Source organism: Seriola dumerili, unplaced genomic scaffold, assembly GCF_002260705.1.
Source record: "Seriola dumerili isolate Sdu_G_001 unplaced genomic scaffold, Sdu_1.0 BDQW01000230.1, whole genome shotgun sequence".
Taxonomy (NCBI): Eukaryota; Metazoa; Chordata; class Actinopteri; order Carangiformes; family Carangidae; genus Seriola; species Seriola dumerili.
This window is the reverse complement of record NW_019174485.1, coordinates 1,897,710-1,915,276: the sequence shown is the minus strand read 5'-3', so window position 1 is coordinate 1,915,276 and position 17,567 is coordinate 1,897,710. Positions and strand designations below refer to the sequence as shown.

At 41.3% G+C, this 17,567-nt stretch overlaps 2 protein-coding genes across 2 annotated transcripts; both read right to left on the bottom strand.

Moving 5' to 3' along the window:
- Nucleotides 1-278: 278 nt before the first annotated feature.
- Nucleotides 279-3,378, bottom strand: LOC111229418 (guanine nucleotide-binding protein G(I)/G(S)/G(O) subunit gamma-10-like). Its single transcript, XM_022755741.1, has 3 exons — nt 3,195-3,378; nt 2,467-2,593; nt 279-1,381 (listed from the first exon to the last, which is right to left on the bottom strand). The coding sequence occupies exons 1-2, from the start codon at nt 3,282-3,284 to the stop codon at nt 2,468-2,470; spliced, it is 216 nt and encodes a 71-aa protein (XP_022611462.1). The 5' UTR covers nt 3,285-3,378; the 3' UTR covers nt 279-1,381; nt 2,467.
- A 2,949-nt stretch (nt 3,379-6,327) lies between these two features.
- Nucleotides 6,328-16,429, bottom strand: LOC111229326 (deleted in malignant brain tumors 1 protein-like). The gene is made up of 17 exons (XM_022755614.1): nt 16,391-16,429; nt 16,214-16,305; nt 14,629-15,414; nt 14,020-14,448; nt 13,444-13,758; nt 12,743-13,171; nt 12,167-12,481; nt 11,466-11,894; nt 10,890-11,204; nt 10,189-10,617; nt 9,613-9,927; nt 9,273-9,475; nt 8,110-8,258; nt 7,118-7,363; nt 6,842-7,001; nt 6,673-6,748; nt 6,328-6,572 (listed from the first exon to the last, which is right to left on the bottom strand). The coding sequence occupies exons 2-17, from the start codon at nt 16,287-16,289 to the stop codon at nt 6,553-6,555; spliced, it is 4,692 nt and encodes a 1,563-aa protein (XP_022611335.1). The 5' UTR covers nt 16,290-16,305; nt 16,391-16,429; the 3' UTR covers nt 6,328-6,552.
- Nucleotides 16,430-17,567: the final 1,138 nt, after the last annotated feature.

The window sequence follows — 17,567 nt, the reverse complement described above, 5'->3', positions numbered from 1 at the left end:
CAGCGTGGTCATTATTTGTGGTTTAGTACAAAATTATTTGACCAAGTAAATTGAGTCCAGCAGTTTACTGGCCTACTTAACAGACCCAATTCACTTAACTACGGCCAGATTCAGATGATTTTATGCATGAATGATATCATCTGTAAACTGAGGGCTTATGAGTCAAAGTATGAGAAACAATTGAAAGGTGTTGAAATGATAAAGTGATACTTGAGAAGAATTGTTTTTCCTACGTCATTTGCACAAAGGTTTGATATTCAAAAAATCACACACAGTAATTCCTGTCCAAAAACGTCATTTAATTTCTAAAAGGCTGCCCACAGTAGCAAAGTTAAGAAAGATAAAGGCTAACAGTAGTAAAAGTTTTGGTTGATCCGAGCATGATTCCAGTGTGGAAATTGATTATTGCAACAAGTCACTGCAGCATTTTTCATTAAATACAAACAATATTTGGACGTTTTGAATAACTATGAACATCTGTGTATCTAAAGTGAACATCTATGTATCTAAAGTGATATACATCAAATTTACTACTAGGTTTCACTATCCAAATAGTGTAAGGCCTTGACATGTTTTTTTTTTTTTTTAAATTAAAGACAGGAACAGATATAGGCTAATAAAAGCACCCTTAACAGGCTGTTAAATATATACACAAAAAGGACTGGATGAACACTTAATCAACAATCATATGCCCTGCACTGAAAGTGTTAAAAGTCTGTACCGTGTTATTGTACCTCAGAGTAGTAGTAACACATTTACTATTGCCACAAATATATGAGTAGTTTAAGACACCAATCATTTTAGCTCAGAAGCTAGTAGTATGTCTGTTGGCCACATACACAGTTAGTGTTTTGTAAAGACACAACATGAAATACAGTGTATCTATACATATATATGTATATATATATATATATATGCATATATTTAACACAGCATTTTCTTATTCTTGAAACAGCACCTGGTTTAAATTAATATTTGATAGTTTCTCCACTTTCCACACAAAATATAAAAGGACGTTGTACTTTCCGTAGCAAATCACATGGACTGCATTTCACTGACTGGAGACAGACACTGTTAAGTCAGTAAACTGACACGGGGCATGTTAAGCACTAGGTAAACTAAGGACAGCTTAATCATTAGTCAGGCTAGTGTCAATAACAATTTTTTTGAACATGTAGTTTGGCCCTGCTTTAATGTAACAGATGGGTGTTATGATACCGTTAGTTTTGGCAAACAAGTGGACGAACCCCAACCCCAACCCCAACGCCACCCAATTCCAATGTTGCATCATCCCAAGAGGAGCTGATAGATCTACAGAGACATCAAGTAGAAGTGAAGAAAGCCTTCGATGGGGAAATTTGCCGATCCTCTTTGTTTCTTTCTGTTGTAGACAGAAAAACAGAGACAATTGAAGTACAGATTAAAAATGTATCAGTTTCTCAGTTTCAGTGACCTGGTATTGTGTATGCTGGCTCACTGTTTCAAATAGAACCAAGCCTTTTGCTTTTGCTTTTCCTACTGTGACCAGTCAAATTGTCTGTTCCCTGTTCTTATTGGTTTGGGAAGATTGGTGACCTAATTCAATGTATGTAAAGTACAACTATGACTTGATTAAATCTGAATAAACCTCACAATTATCACAATAGTTCAACACTTGTTGCGACAGATGCAATAAGACTAATAAGTATGATAAGACTAGGAAAGCATCAAACTCATAGAAGCTGGAGCCCTCAAACGCATTTTTGCTTGAGAAATGACTACTGACTAGATTGAAAAATAACAATTTATAATTTAGCAGTTAATTATTAAATCATTTAAGCAAAAATACCAAATATTTTCTTATTCCAGCTTCTCCAATGTTAGGAGTTGCTGCTTTGTGATGACCATTTTGTTATTTTCTGACATTTTCTAGATAAAACAATTCATTGAATTTTCAACAGAATAATTTTTAGATTAATCTATGATGAAATTAATCGATTAACCTGAACAGCTCGATTAATGGATTAGTTATTTGGTCTATATAGTATGAGGAAAGAGTGAAAATGGTGATCACAGCTTCCTTGAGCACAAAGGGGCATCATTAAATAGCAACATTCAATTTACTAAAATGATAAACCAAGAAAAGAAGCATTAAATTCTCATGTTTGAGAATATGGGACCATCAACTTTATGACATTTTTACTTGAAAATTGACTTAAATCATTCGACCACAACTCGATTATCAAAATAGTTGGCAATTAAGTTTCTTTCAGTTGACTAATCGATTAATGGATTTATCATTGCAGCTCTAGTCATGTGAAATATTAGACATTTTACACAAGTTCTTGTGTAGCACCTGCCGTAAATTAGCTGACGGATTCAGTCTAAACTGAATGTGAAGGTGTAATTAATTCCTCCCTGGTGTAATTAATTGTACAGCTTATTTCCCCAGCTGGTGTGTCATTGAAGGAGAAAGAGCAGGCCTACCTCAGAACAGGGAGCAGGACTTGGGAGGTCTGAAGGGATTATCACTGGAGGGGACCCCGACCAGGAGAGGGTCCTTGGAGGCATTTTGCAGACAGAAGTTTCTCAGCTCAGCAGCAGCCTGGGACACCTGCAGAGCCAGACATAAGATGATGGCCCGTGCGTGTGCGTGTGTATGTGTGTGCGTGTGTGTGTGTGTGTGTGTGTGTGTACACAAAAAGCCTATCACATGTACAGTATTTGTAATGCCCCAGCTGGCCTGCTGTCAAACTCTAATACTACCCATTCTCATTCTCTCGTTCTCGTACACTGACTAACTGGCAACTTTTTGCATATAATTTGCAAGCAACGGCGCAATACACGAATGGGTGCGTCCACTACGTTACTTGAATGAAATATTAAGCTGTTTCCTTCAGATAACTAACACTACGAAGTTTAACTTTTATAAACATATCACTTCTGTGGGTCCGCTGACACTTTAAAGTGGTTACGACTTCCCAAAACAGACAGTGGCAGCCGTTAAACACGGAAGAAGCTTTTTCGCTCATAGCTGTCGTTTAGTCAACCCCAAACCATTTTGTGTGTCACATGTGTAACTTGGTGGACCAATTCGTTGAACCTAAGATGCAGGGGTCCAGTCTGTGTCATTTCTGTAACCATTTGTCTCCGCCATTCAACAGTGGACTAGCTCAGTCTTCCGTGTTTGTGTGTCAGTGTTGAGGGGTTCGTACCTTGATCCTCCGGATACTGGCCTCTAACCGGAGCTGCTTCACGGCCCTCTGAGCGATAATTAAGTTGTTGCTGGCATTGTTGTTGGACATGACGACGGCTGTCGGCAGAGAGGAGTTGACGGCTATTATAGATGAACGGCCACTACCGAGCGGAAATTAACCCCAACTTCCCTAAACCCGAGTGGGAAACTTTGGTCACTCAGTGCCCCACCCCTTCTGTGCCAGCGAGCCATTCTATTGGGCTCTAGGTCTGTCAATCAAAAAGTGTAGCTAAAGCCGCGCCCCTGCACACACTGGCCATTATTTTGAGTTTCCTAGAGAGCAAAGCAGCAAAGTTTACTGTGACCTTCAGCCACAGCACAATGATTGTTCACCACCTCATTTAGCTTACACCCGTTTAAACAATTTTAAGTAAAAAAGTTAAATATGAGGGTAAATTTTGTGCTGTTAATCATTACATGCTAAAGTGGGCATGGTGTTAGAGAAACTCATACCACCAGACAGACAGGCAGGTAGGTAGGTAGGAGAGGGTGAGTAAAACCACAAAATTTGGATGCGAGCTGATGTCATGTTTTATCCAGAATCAGGAACAGCAATATCAGTAATACCCCTGTTGCAAATTACATTTATTATTGTTATGAACAGTGGGTGTAATACTGTGTGTGTTATTGCGAAAGGTAAATAAATATGTCATGATTTATGAGGTGAATCATTACCAGGCAACTTCAATATATCTTATGTACCACCATATTGTTAACCAAACAAGAGACAAAAGACAATTGTCAGTGGTAAATAACAAAAATTCTATGTAAATTCTCAGATCACTGCACACATGCACACAACAGCAGCAGAGTGGCAAATATAATCACATTATTTTAACATTGCCGTTCAGTGTGATAAGTATATCAGATAGTTAGCCAGGCATGGTTTCATGTCTGTGCAATAATGATAAATAAAATACATTTTCTTGCACAGAAGGACAGGATTTAAAAAGGTTTTCCTGTGAAAAATACATCTGACATACCGAGTTGTAAGGATAATGGTTTCAGCCCAACATTTTCCCTAGTTCATGTGAGTTCATGTCAGAAGTTGTTGAGACATTTCACTCTATAAACCTCACGGTGGCAGCAGAGGAAAACTCAGGGGATCATCAAAGTCATTAGTTGTCCCTTTGGAGGAAACATTTCATTGGCTTCACGGTGTTGTAGATCAGACCTAATTGTGTTGAATCTTATACTAGTACATATAAGATATACATTACATATACATTTCCATACCACCTTATATATACATTTCCATATCACCTTTTTTCTCTCATGAAATGGACGAGAGGAATTATGTTTTCTTTTTTACTTCTGTAATACCTTGTCATATTTTAAGAGTTTCTTGTACTGTGACATTTTTCTTTACTGCATGCTCTGTATTTACTTTTGTATGTTGCTGTCACTGTGAGGCATTTGGTGTGAATTGGGGACAAACTGACTGTCACAAACCTGTGAACATAACACTTCTTGTTTGTCAGACATCCTATTCTTTTGGCTGGGGAGGACATTTGACTTTACTGTTGGGTGCCTATACAAGAACTCTCCTTGAGGAATAAAATACAGAAATTGTATGGTACTCTGTGAATGAGGCATTTATTCGCCTTGAAACTGAAAAAATCCTTATGGTGGCAGAGATGTAGTGACTGATGGATTCATCTACTTTAAATGTGTTAAGTGTTTTTTAGTGAATTACATGTTAGTGTTGTGTGTCACCATATACTTGATAATTGCTGCTGTAACTCTTTCAAAGATGGTGCATCAGCAACTGTAGATGAACTCTAATGCGAACCTCTTCGCTTTAGGCCAAATGCCCACTAGATGCTTGTTTTGTTGGAGGACATCTCATGATATCATGATACACCACAGTGACCACTGTTCCACACGTTCCAACACTCAGACAATTAAACAAGGCTGTTCTGGGCTTTACACAGCACAATACTAAAAACTCTGGGACACCCAAATTGGCCCACACGTAGTTTGGTGCACACCTAATAAGCAATGCACCAAGGCCAGAGGAATAGAGAAATCTGCTCTGGATGTAAGAAACAGTGAATAAATGAAATCATGTATAACACACTGTACTTGTAAGGTACCTTTTGTGCAGATCTCTACATTCCTCTCTGACAGTTGCCTGTTGGTAGTTCCCAAGATTGGTTTTAAAGGGCCGGTTTTTGCCTCCCTCAAAGTGTTTATGTAGCTGTTCACAAAGGCGAGGCAAGCAGGTGTGGTGGGAAGGATGTTCTGAAGCTATAGGACCAACAAGCAGGCCTGATAAAGTGTACTGGCCCCTTTTCACCTCTGGAGAGTCACCCACAGTCACCCGAGGAGATGGTCCAGTTACAGACCAGTTACAACAATCTTTGTTATCATGTGCAGCATCAGTGACACATATTTCACGTAATGCATGCTTAATTAACATGTGTCATGTATCTTAATTTTTCTTTCAAATAGCAGGTAGTTATTAAATTCAACAAGAAGTTTGCATTGGGCTGACTGACCAAGATGAGGAGGGTGTCTGGAAATGGGTGGATGGGAAACCTCTGACCACAAGGTATCAAAAAAAGCTCTGAGGACAGTGACGTTAATGCAGGTGAAACACAAGGAGCATTAGACAGTTTCATAAGACAGTCCATTGTGCCGTTCTCTCCTGATTCTAATGTACCTAATGTAAATGCAACAAGCGTGCATGTGCACAAATACATGTGCTGCAGGCATGTTTGATGATTTTGACCAGGGAGTACTTACAATTCAATAGCCTAAATAATTTCCAGCACTGCTCTACATCCATTAACAATAAAGGCTGAAAAGCTTCTCACCCTCATCTCAACAAACCCCAATCTCCTGTAAGTATGACCACTAATTATAGGGACTGCCTACTCTTTTACAAAGTCTTAGTAACACTTTCTGTTTAGTATAGAAGGTTAAGCAGAAGGACCACACTGAGCCAGCAATACAACTGATCATGGATGAAGTGGATATTTACATTAACAAAAACAATGTGATTATACAGCACAATTTCATCTTTTAAAGAAAGTCTTATAATGTGTTCACATTGTGGCTGCACTGAAAATAAGCACAGAAGAGAAGTATTGGCACCTTCATTTTTATTATATCTTCTTGTAGTTTATTTTCTTCATTGTTGTTTAGTAAAAATCAGTACACAGGAAATAGAAATGAGGGATGAACAATGTATGGTAAGATTTAATCACAATGTAACAACAAACTTATGATTTTTTGTCTTATGAGTAAAAAAAGAACATGTTAATGATATCACAATATGTAATGTGTTTGTGTTACTACTGTATGTCACCAGCTCACTCAGGAGACTTGTCCCCTGAAGATAAAGAAGAAAGAGTAAAAAGATGATTATTAATTCTGTATTGATCATTGTGTTGAGACATTCGTCCTGAGACCAGATTGCAATTCATACTCACAAGTGATTGGTCCAATGGTGATGTCTTCCAGAGGAGCAGAGCTGGAAAATGAGCGATATGTTCTTCTTGCGCAAGGCTATGGGGTGGAAAAGAAACATTAAAACCAGTGTTAAAGCAGCACTGATTAATGATTGACAATGCTATTGATAAAGTGAAATGTGTGACTTACTTGAACACAGTTGTGGCTCCTCCGGTCACACAGGCTGAGGCTGCAGTGAAGATAGGTGTCTCGGTTTTCACCCTGGGGCGAAAAGAACAGGGCAGAGAAACGAACCTGGGAGGATGAGCCACTCTTTATCACTGACACCTGTCGGCGGGCAGTGGGACACCTGGCAGAGAGGATACAGCAGGTCATCAGGGCCATTACACATCATTATACATTTAACTTTTTTGCTATTTCCATTACACCACCAAGTATCTGCTGAGGACGAAGAGGGACGCTTACTTGTTCTCAATGAGAAAGTATCGTGTGGGATCTTTAGGGTTTGATGAGTGAGTGGCATAGCAGCGCTCCAGAACAACTGTAAAGCTTGGATCTCTCTCCTGCACAGATATGCCCACATATAGAGGAGAGCCCATTGGAAGGATGATCCGGCCTGCTGCATAAGGCTCAGTGAAGTTGGAGTTGCGGAACAGAGACATGGAGGCTCTGGCTTTGGTACCTGAGCCTGAAACGCCAGGTGTGTCAGGCCTGTCAAGAAAATATTTTTTTTTTAATTGTGATAACCAAGTCATTTTCCCTTCAGTTTTTCTTTTTCTTATAGTTACTGTTTTTTTTTATTGTTATATCCCTTTATCTATTTCTTGGAGATTGGGTTTTGAGGATATATGATCCTGCAACATCTGCAGCTAGACAAGAGAGTTCAAAATTAATAGTTCATTCATATACAAACAGTAGGTATCAACACAACAACACACGTGCTTTTCACTATGCATCAGCTAGATATCTCAGAGTCACTCAGGCGTCTTCTTCTTCAGGTGCATCCTTATAGAGGGGCCTGAGGTTTCTGTGAGTTCCTGTGATGTTTTGGTTCATCATGCTGTGTTTTTTAAAACATAATCAGGGGATAAACTGGAGGGATTGACTTCCCAAGTATTTGACTGTTATGAATACTTGAGAATTTGATTGGATACCAGATTGACTTTGCTCGAAAGCAAACCATTAAAATCCAATTCTTGTACTGAAACAGAGCTTGTTCCTCCTTTCTAAAACAGGAAAAACATTATACAGTGATGAACCATACAGAATGAATGGTTAAAAGCAACACAGAGACTAGACCAATTTTCACCAGGTTTGTCCTAATGTTTGTGGTATGATGTCATCAAAACAATTGGCAAAATGGCATAATCACATAACAATTTGACACATCGCCACTTCATCATTTTACAACTGTAAATACTGAGTGATGTCATAGTCATAATCAATAAAGTACTTACTGCAGGAATGGTCTGAGCGGCCCATTCAGGCCGGTGTCGATGTCGAGGGGATATGCGCAGGAGAAAGGAAGACTCACAGGACGAGTCAAGGACGAGTTTGTTGGGGAGAAAAATAAACTGTTGGAATAGATCGCATGTGTGCGGTTGGTCTGAAAGACAGAGGATGACCAAAGTATTAGTCAGGTGAAGGATCATGTCAGGTTGAGAGGATTTATCATTCAGGTGGAGAACCTGGGTTTAAGATACTGTAACTTCAAACTCCTTGGCATGATGGGACTGCACATGAAGAGAACCATCAGGAACATCATTGAGGCCACAGAACAGGGATCAAGATGTTGTGCAGATGTTACTTAGACACAAGCTGGGGCATTAAGCCAGCTAGCGATAGCTACATTTGCTGAACAAATTCATAATGTCGGTAACAACAAGCTAACGTTATCATGCCTACTCTAGCCTGTCACTAATGAGTCCATGTAGTAGTCTCTGTGGCCAGTTCAGCTACGCTCTGGTTTTATCTCTTTCTTTGTTGGTGGTCAGGGCCAATGGTTTAACAGGGAGGGACTCCTGTGCATGCACACGCACATGCACAAACTGTCCGGACCGGCTACCAAAACAAAGGACAGAGAAGCTTGGATTGCAATGTATACACAGGGGTTGTGACTTCATTCTCTGCACCATTACTCCTCTACATCTTTAAATAGACAATAGTTGTTTTCTGATCTCTTATTGTTTAAAATCTCATCTCATATATATATATATATATATATATATATATCCTGTAAGTTGGTGTAACTTCTTCATGTTGCTATGATTTTTTACAGTTCTTTAAAACTATCTTCAACTTATATAGAACCACAGTAGTAGCACCATGCTAGCTGTCTGGGTTTAACCCTGAACGGAAACATACATAAAACAACAGGTACTAGAGTGATGCATTGGAGGAGTGCAGATGTAAGGGAGCTGGAAGTAGATGAATATTCAAGGTGTCCATAGCTAAAGAAGTAGGGCACAAAGACACATTGTATAAGGTGGGCCAGAATTTTTAGCAATGTCCATCAATTGCATGCATAGGGTAGAATAGAAAAGAACAAGTCAATACATAATAATTTTTTATAGAGTTACTGCAAAAAAGGAAGAAAAAAGAACAGTAGTTAAGTCTTTACCGTCAGTGTGTTGCCACAAGCACCTGCCTCAGCCTCCACTTCGTACCAAACTTCATTATTACGCACTCTGACCCAGGAGCAGTTAAGGGCAGCCAGGTTTCCAGAGAATGGGTCCAAACCACTGGATGTTATGGCAGCCAAATCCAGCCCCACTTGGAGTTTATCACGGCCACAAATAAGATGAGTAAACTGGAGTGGAGGGACTAAAGTAAAAGAGATATAAAATCACCAAATTAAAGGTTGTGAGAAAGGAGATGAGATAGTAAATGCCAGACCAATTCAGTGTGTAATTATTTAAGAGTATAATGTCAAAACAGTGAAAAAAATCAAAAAAACATACATTCACAAACAACACTGGCATCTTCGACGTGACCACAGTTGTGGACCCCAAACCCTTGATGTCTGCAGTCAGTTATGGATGATTCACTTCCTGAACAGCTGACATCGTCCAACCAGATGGGTCCAGTGCCCTGTCCAAAAGCTGCACTTTGAAGTGCTGAACGAGCCCTGCCACAGTCCAGCTGTCTGCACACCACGCTGGCATCGTTCAGGTCCCAGGAATCGTCACACACCGTCCCCCACTGTCCATCATGGTAGACCTCCACTCTGCCAGAGCAGCGGTTGCCAGAGTTGACCAGCCTCACTGGTGAACCGGCTAATAGAAACACATGCAACAAATTATTGTTGATTAGAGCCAATGATTCCTTTAACAACTACACACAACAGCTTCCTGTTTAAAATGATGAATATAATTTGAGACCAAAGATCCTGGAGATGTAAAAGAATACTGTAAAGCACATATTTCCTATTTGTGTTATAGATGTTTATTAAAATCCTCTTGGCTAAATGTTACACGACAGAGACTCTGTGAGACAGTGACACTTCACTGGCTGTAGATGTACAAATCAGTGTTTACCTTCACAGACGACACCAGCATCCTCATTGTGACCACAGTTGTGTGATCCAACCCCTTGGTGGCGGCACTCACTGAGCTTTGATTCGTTGCCTGTGCACATGACATCGTCCAACCAGATGGGCCCTCTGCCCTGTCCAAAACGTGCATTTTGTGGTGCCGACAGGACTCTGCCACAGCCCAGCTGTCTGCACACCACCTGTGCATCAAACAGGTCCCAGGCATCATCACACACCGTCCCCCACTGTCCATGGTGGAAGATCTCTACTCTGCCGGAGCAGGAGCTGTTTCCATTGACCAGACGGATCTCTCCATCAGCTGCTGAACTGTTGCCCACCGCTGTTGTGGCAGAGACGTTGACCTGACTGGCAGATGTCTGTGGTGTTGGATCGGGTGGGGTCGGTGTAACTGTGCTGTTTGGTTCTGGTCGACCTGTTAGAAAAGTTTATGTGAACTCACAAGACAACAGCAGCCTGAACCTCCACCAGTGATGAGCATAAGATCCTTTATCACAGATAAAACTGATTATGTCAACATTAGACACAAGACATAAGAACTGGAGCATAACTGTACATTTGACTTATTGTGCTACAAAACAATATCTGTTGTGTGAGGTAAATACTGGAACTTATTGATGAGGCAATTTCCTAATTAAATGTGAGCATAAGATCTGGAGCGTACTTTAAATATGTATAAACATTTACCTTCACAGATGATACTGGCATCTTCGACGTGACCACAGTTGTGGACCCCAAACCCTTGATGTCTGCAGTCAGTTATGGATGATTCACTTCCTGAACAGCTGACATCGTCCAACCAGATGGGTCCAGTGCCCTGTCCAAAAGCTGCACTTTGAAGTGCTGAACGAGCCCTGCCACAGTCCAGCTGTCTGCACACCACGCTGGCATCGTTCAGGTCCCAGGAATCGTCACACACCGTCCCCCACTGTCCATCATGGTAGACCTCCACTCTGCCAGAGCAGCGGTTGCCAGAGTTGACCAGCCTCACTGGTGAACCGGCTAATAGAAACACATGCAACAAATTATTGTTGATTAGAGCCAATGATTCCTTTAACAACTACACACAACAGCTTCCTGTTTAAAATGATGAATATAATTTGAGACCAAAGATCCTGGAGATGTAAAAGAATACTGTAAAGCACATATTTCCTATTTGTGTTATAGATGTTTATTAAAATCCTCTTGGCTAAATGTTACACGACAGAGACTCTGTGAGACAGTGACACTTCACTGGCTGTAGATGTACAAATCAGTGTTTACCTTCACAGACGACACCAGCATCCTCATTGTGACCACAGTTGTGTGATCCAACCCCTTGGTGGCGGCACTCACTGAGCTTTGATTCGTTGCCTGTGCACATGACATCGTCCAACCAGATGGGCCCTCTGCCCTGTCCAAAACGTGCATTTTGTGGTGCCGACAGGACTCTGCCACAGCCCAGCTGTCTGCACACCACCTGTGCATCAAACAGGTCCCAGGCATCATCACACACCGTCCCCCACTGTCCATGGTGGAAGATCTCTACTCTGCCGGAGCAGGAGCTGTTTCCATTGACCAGACGGATCTCTCCATCAGCTGCTGAACTGTTGCCCACCGCTGTTGTGGCAGAGACGTTGACCTGACTGGCAGATGTCTGTGGTGTTGGATCGGGTGGGGTCGGTGTAACTGTGCTGTTTGGTTCTGGTCGACCTGTTAGAAAAGTTTATGTGAACTCACAAGACAACAGCAGCCTGAACCTCCACCAGTGATGAGCATAAGATCCTTTATCACAGATAAAACTGATTATGTCAACATTAGACACAAGACATAAGAACTGGAGCATAACTGTACATTTGACTTATTGTGCTACAAAACAATATCTGTTGTGTGAGGTAAATACTGGAACTTATTGATGAGGCAATTTCCTAATTAAATGTGAGCATAAGATCTGGAGCGTACTTTAAATATGTATAAACATTTACCTTCACAGATGATACTGGCATCTTCGACGTGACCACAGTTGTGGACCCCAAACCCTTGATGTCTGCAGTCAGTTATGGATGATTCACTTCCTGAACAGCTGACATCGTCCAACCAGATGGGTCCAGTGCCCTGTCCAAAAGCTGCACTTTGAAGTGCTGAACGAGCCCTGCCACAGTCCAGCTGTCTGCACACCACGCTGGCATCGTTCAGGTCCCAGGAATCGTCACACACCGTCCCCCACTGTCCATCATGGTAGACCTCCACTCTGCCAGAGCAGCGGTTGCCAGAGTTGACCAGCCTCACTGGTGAACCGGCTAATAGAAACACATGCAACAAATTATTGTTGATTAGAGCCAATGATTCCTTTAACAACTACACACAACAGCTTCCTGTTTAAAATGATGAATATAATTTGAGACCAAAGATCCTGGAGATGTAAAAGAATACTGTAAAGCACATATTTCCTATTTGTGTTATAGATGTTTATTAAAATCCTCTTGGCTAAATGTTACACGACAGAGACTCTGTGAGACAGTGACACTTCACTGGCTGTAGATGTACAAATCAGTGTTTACCTTCACAGACGACACCAGCATCCTCATTGTGACCACAGTTGTGTGATCCAACCCCTTGGTGGCGGCACTCACTGAGCTTTGATTCGTTGCCTGTGCACATGACATCGTCCAACCAGATGGGCCCTCTGCCCTGTCCAAAACGTGCATTTTGTGGTGCCGACAGGACTCTGCCACAGCCCAGCTGTCTGCACACCACCTGTGCATCAAACAGGTCCCAGGCATCATCACACACCGTCCCCCACTGTCCATGGTGGAAGATCTCTACTCTGCCGGAGCAGGAGCTGTTTCCATTGACCAGACGGATCTCTCCATCAGCTGCTGAACTGTTGCCCACCGCTGTTGTGGCAGAGACGTTGACCTGACTGGCAGATGTCTGTGGTGTTGGATCGGGTGGGGTCGGTGTAACTGTGCTGTTTGGTTCTGGTCGACCTGTTAGAAAAGTTTATGTGAACTCACAAGACAACAGCAGCCTGAACCTCCACCAGTGATGAGCATAAGATCCTTTATCACAGATAAAACTGATTATGTCAACATTAGACACAAGACATAAGAACTGGAGCATAACTGTACATTTGACTTATTGTGCTACAAAACAATATCTGTTGTGTGAGGTAAATACTGGAACTTATTGATGAGGCAATTTCCTAATTAAATGTGAGCATAAGATCTGGAGCGTACTTTAAATATGTATAAACATTTACCTTCACAGATGATACTGGCATCTTCGACGTGACCACAGTTGTGGACCCCAAACCCTTGATGTCTGCAGTCAGTTATGGATGATTCACTTCCTGAACAGCTGACATCGTCCAACCAGATGGGTCCAGTGCCCTGTCCAAAAGCTGCACTTTGAAGTGCTGAACGAGCCCTGCCACAGTCCAGCTGTCTGCACACCACGCTGGCATCGTTCAGGTCCCAGGAATCGTCACACACCGTCCCCCACTGTCCATCATGGTAGACCTCCACTCTGCCAGAGCAGCGGTTGCCAGAGTTGACCAGCCTCACTGGTGAACCGGCTAATAGAAACACATGCAACAAATTATTGTTGATTAGAGCCAATGATTCCTTTAACAACTACACACAACAGCTTCCTGTTTAAAATGATGAATACAATTTGAGACCAAAGATCCTGGAGATGTAAAAGAATACTGTAAAGCACATATTTCCTATTTGTGTTATAGATGTTTATTAAAATCCTCTTAGCTAAATGTTACACGACAGAGACTCTGTGAGACAGTGACACTTCACTGGCTCTAGATGTACAAATCAGTGTTTACCTTCACAGACGACACCAGCATCCTCATGGTGACCACAGTTGTGTGATCCAACCCCTTGGTGACGGCACTCACTGAGCTTTGATTCGCTGCCTGTGCACATGACATTATCCAACCAGATGGGCCCTCTGCCCTGTCCAAAACGTGCATTTTGTGGTGCCGACAGGACTCTGCCACAGCCCAGCTGTCTGCACACCACCTGTGCATCAAACAGGTCCCAGGCATCATCACACACCGTCCCCCACTGTCCATGGTGGAAGATCTCTACTCTGCCGGAGCAGGAGCTGTTTCCATTGACCAGACGGATCTCTCCATCAGCTGCTGAACTGTTGCCCACCGCTGTTGTGGCAGAGACGTTGACCTGACTGGCAGATGTCTGTGGTGTTGGATCGGGTGTGGTTGGTGGAACTTCAGTGTCTGTTATGTTCACATCTGTTTACAATGAAAAAAGTTACTGTCCTGATACAGAGCCAATGAGAGTTATTATTCATAAAGTTTTACTTGAAGTACTAGAACCATAATATCTTCATTAATACAAACAGTGAAACAGTTAAATGGATTGATTAGATGAAAAAATGTAATTTGTAATTTTTTTTTAAAATGGAACAATACCTGCACAGTATGCAAGGCTGCATGCGGATGGTGCCACAAGTTTGTAGACGTAGTAGTTTCCATAGCAGAGCTTGACATGGATGGTGTGTGACCTAAAAAGGCAGCAACTGTTGCTCCAGGCATTGCACACGGTGCGAGCTACAATTTCACCTGACTGTGTGGGATGAGATTGTGTTATAAATAGAGGAGCGTGGGTTCCACACCTGTTCTCCTCCACACACCTCTCTGGAATATGAGCACTAGTTTGCCCCAGAAACAGACGATACCAGCCTTGCCAGTTAATATTTCTGTCACAGTGTATTATGTTATTCATTGTGTTATTTACTGAACGCCAGTCATCGTTCAGTACAGTGTAGTGGTCACATGGGTCAGCACAGCGGGCGAGCCCATTATTATTGATGCAGTCCATGCCTAAAGGGCAAACAGTGTTTCCACAGCTGAACTGGATAGACTGGGGAGAGGGGCCAGATCTGGGGCTGGAGGAACGCTCCAGGCACTTGAAAGAGCCAGGTGTGTTCTGGCAAACCTGAGATGGCGCACAGGGCGAGTCTGGGAGGGAACACTCATCAGTGTCTACACAGCCGCTGTCTGGTGACCAGTGATAACCTTGGCTACAGCAAGAAGAGTCACTGCAGAGTTTTTTACTGTAGCAGGTGAGACCATCACCTGCGAAGCCATCTTTACAGACACAAGAGAGGCCCTGGCTGGCAAAGGTGTCTCCTCTTCCTCGTGACTCCAGGCAGTTGGCTTGATCATGACATGAATCGCAGCTGAAGACAAGTGTCCCTGTGAAAAGTACGAGGATAGTTTGACGCAGGCTCCTGCAAATTTTTGGTAGCTCTTCCACATGAAACACTGAAAATCAAGTTATGAAACTATAAATGAACTAAACCTTTCTAATTCGGGATGATCCATGTTTAGGTATTCTGTGTGTACAATTACACAGAAAACAAATCTTTTCAAATCTCACTACAGAGTGCCATTTCTTACATAAAATTTGGTTAAAAAAAAAAGGAGTGTTAAGTGGTCTCAAAATACTGCACCTCATGGTAGATCATAATTACAGCTTTGTTCAGGCCAACAAAACTTTATCTTAAATTATAATCCACTTTCCAAAATATTATTTAAGAAAATAATCAGTATTATGTAATAAAATAATAATAGTAGGCTATGTGTGAAATTATATGCAAGAGATCTAATTTTTTATTTTTTATTTTGATATTTAAATTGGTGTGAAATCCCTGGAATAAGCAGTTAAGAATATATGTAAATTGTTTTTACTTTAAAACTACTTTTAAATTTGATGGAATCACAGGGAAATGAGAAAATGTCATGCAAGCAAGGTCATATTTATGAGGGTGTAATCTGTCTGTACCATCCTGTTAACTTTGTTGGTGGCAGCTATGATTTGTGTGTATAAGTAAATTGAGGGCACCATTTAAATTAGTGATTTAATTGGAGTCCATCCATATGTGACACAAAAAGGAAAGAAAAAGAAAAAGTTTTTCAAAATGGAAGGTACAGTTAGACAGTAAATATGTGTCATAATGTCAAAGCCAGGATGACACAATGTCAGACGGCTTACCTGAAGTGCTTCCTGTAAAAATCTGCAAAATTAGGAGCAATAACAAACCCCCAGGCACCCCCATTATGGACCTCATCCACGACACAAACCTGCTGAAAAAGACAAAGGCGATGTCTTAAAATCCCATTTTCCAATGATTATTAGGTTCTCCTGTACATTGTCAGTCTCTGCACTTACCTTGGAGAAAGTATGTGGGAATCCAGCAGTAAGGGAGAAAGTTGAAAGTGATAAGCGCCCAGCGAGTGTGTGAATTTATGCGCCCGTCACTGTGTGCACAGGACACAAAAGAGCTCATTGGTGAAACACATAAAGGAATCATTGACAGCATTGATTCATATGACATCAAAGGTTATTTATTAATCATAATCAAAGTACGACAAAGTGAAAACAGATCTGGTAAAGAAACAAACACCTGAGCCCTGGGTCAATAAAATGTATGGTTCTACAGTCATCTCAGGTGAGTGTTGAGACATAATGGGGAACTCTCAAGTTTGCACATTGCAACACAAATGTCCATTTATAAACACCTTTTGTCAACAGTTGTGACTGAAATGGATTTTTAGCACAAAAATTTAACACTGACCCTGGAAAAAATAATCTTAACTCAAGGTACACTTACTTGCTTTTTTTCCAGAGCATTTGACAGCATCCCGCAGTTTTCATTCACAGTCTTACTCAGTTTGCCTGAACAAATGCCACTTGCATCCATCTCTGGAAATTGAAAGTGAACAATTGTCAAATAAATGTTTTTTAAACATCCAAGGAAAAATTAAAGACAGTTGTAGGTAGTTATAAGTAGATTTCAATAAATAACCATTTTGATGATTCCTTTGATGTCAGCGCCAACATCTGTCACCACGCATGATAAAACTGACACTGGATGCATGTTAGACCCCATTTTACTGTATGTTTCTATATTTACCTGTTCGAACAGGTTTCTTTGTAGTTAGGAGCAGACGGGTTCGAAAGTGCACTGCAGGGAACACACTGTGTTGTAGAGTGGACAACCTTTCTTCATTTTGCGATGTGATTTATAGTGTTTTTATCATCAGTGTCACTTCTTATCATTATTTACTGCACTCGCTGTGCTCCTTGTTGTGAATAATGATCATATTTCTGAAATCACTTCCTCTTATATGATTATTAACCCAAGGTTAATAGTTTACCCAGTTCTCGGTGCTCCACAATAAGAAGAATGTGCTAATAAGTTCTATAACACTGGGTTAGACCTACTTTTTGAGTTTGCTATCCACAAGAATAATCTGCTGATGTAAAGCAAGCCTCATAAAAGAGATCTCAGCAGACCTAGGATGAAGAATTTTTAATTTGTATAAAGCTGAAAGAAAGAAAAAGT

Coding starts and splice junctions, on each gene's coding strand:
- LOC111229418 (XM_022755741.1), bottom strand. CDS start 3,284: ATGTCCAACAACAATGCCAGCAACAACTTAATTATCGCTCAGAGGGCC. Junction 2,594..3,194: donor CCAGTATCCGGAGGATCAAG/GTACGAACCCCT, acceptor CTGGCTCTGCAG/GTGTCCCAGGCTGCTGCTGA.
- LOC111229326 (XM_022755614.1), bottom strand. CDS start 16,289: ATGAGGTCCATAATGGGGGTGCCTGGGGGTTTGTTATTGCTCCTAATT. Junction 11,205..11,465: donor TGCTGGTGTCGTCTGTGAAG/GTAAACACTGAT, acceptor TGTTTCTATTAG/CCGGTTCACCAGTGAGGCTG. Junction 9,928..10,188: donor TGCTGGTGTCGTCTGTGAAG/GTAAACACTGAT, acceptor TGTTTCTATTAG/CCGGTTCACCAGTGAGGCTG.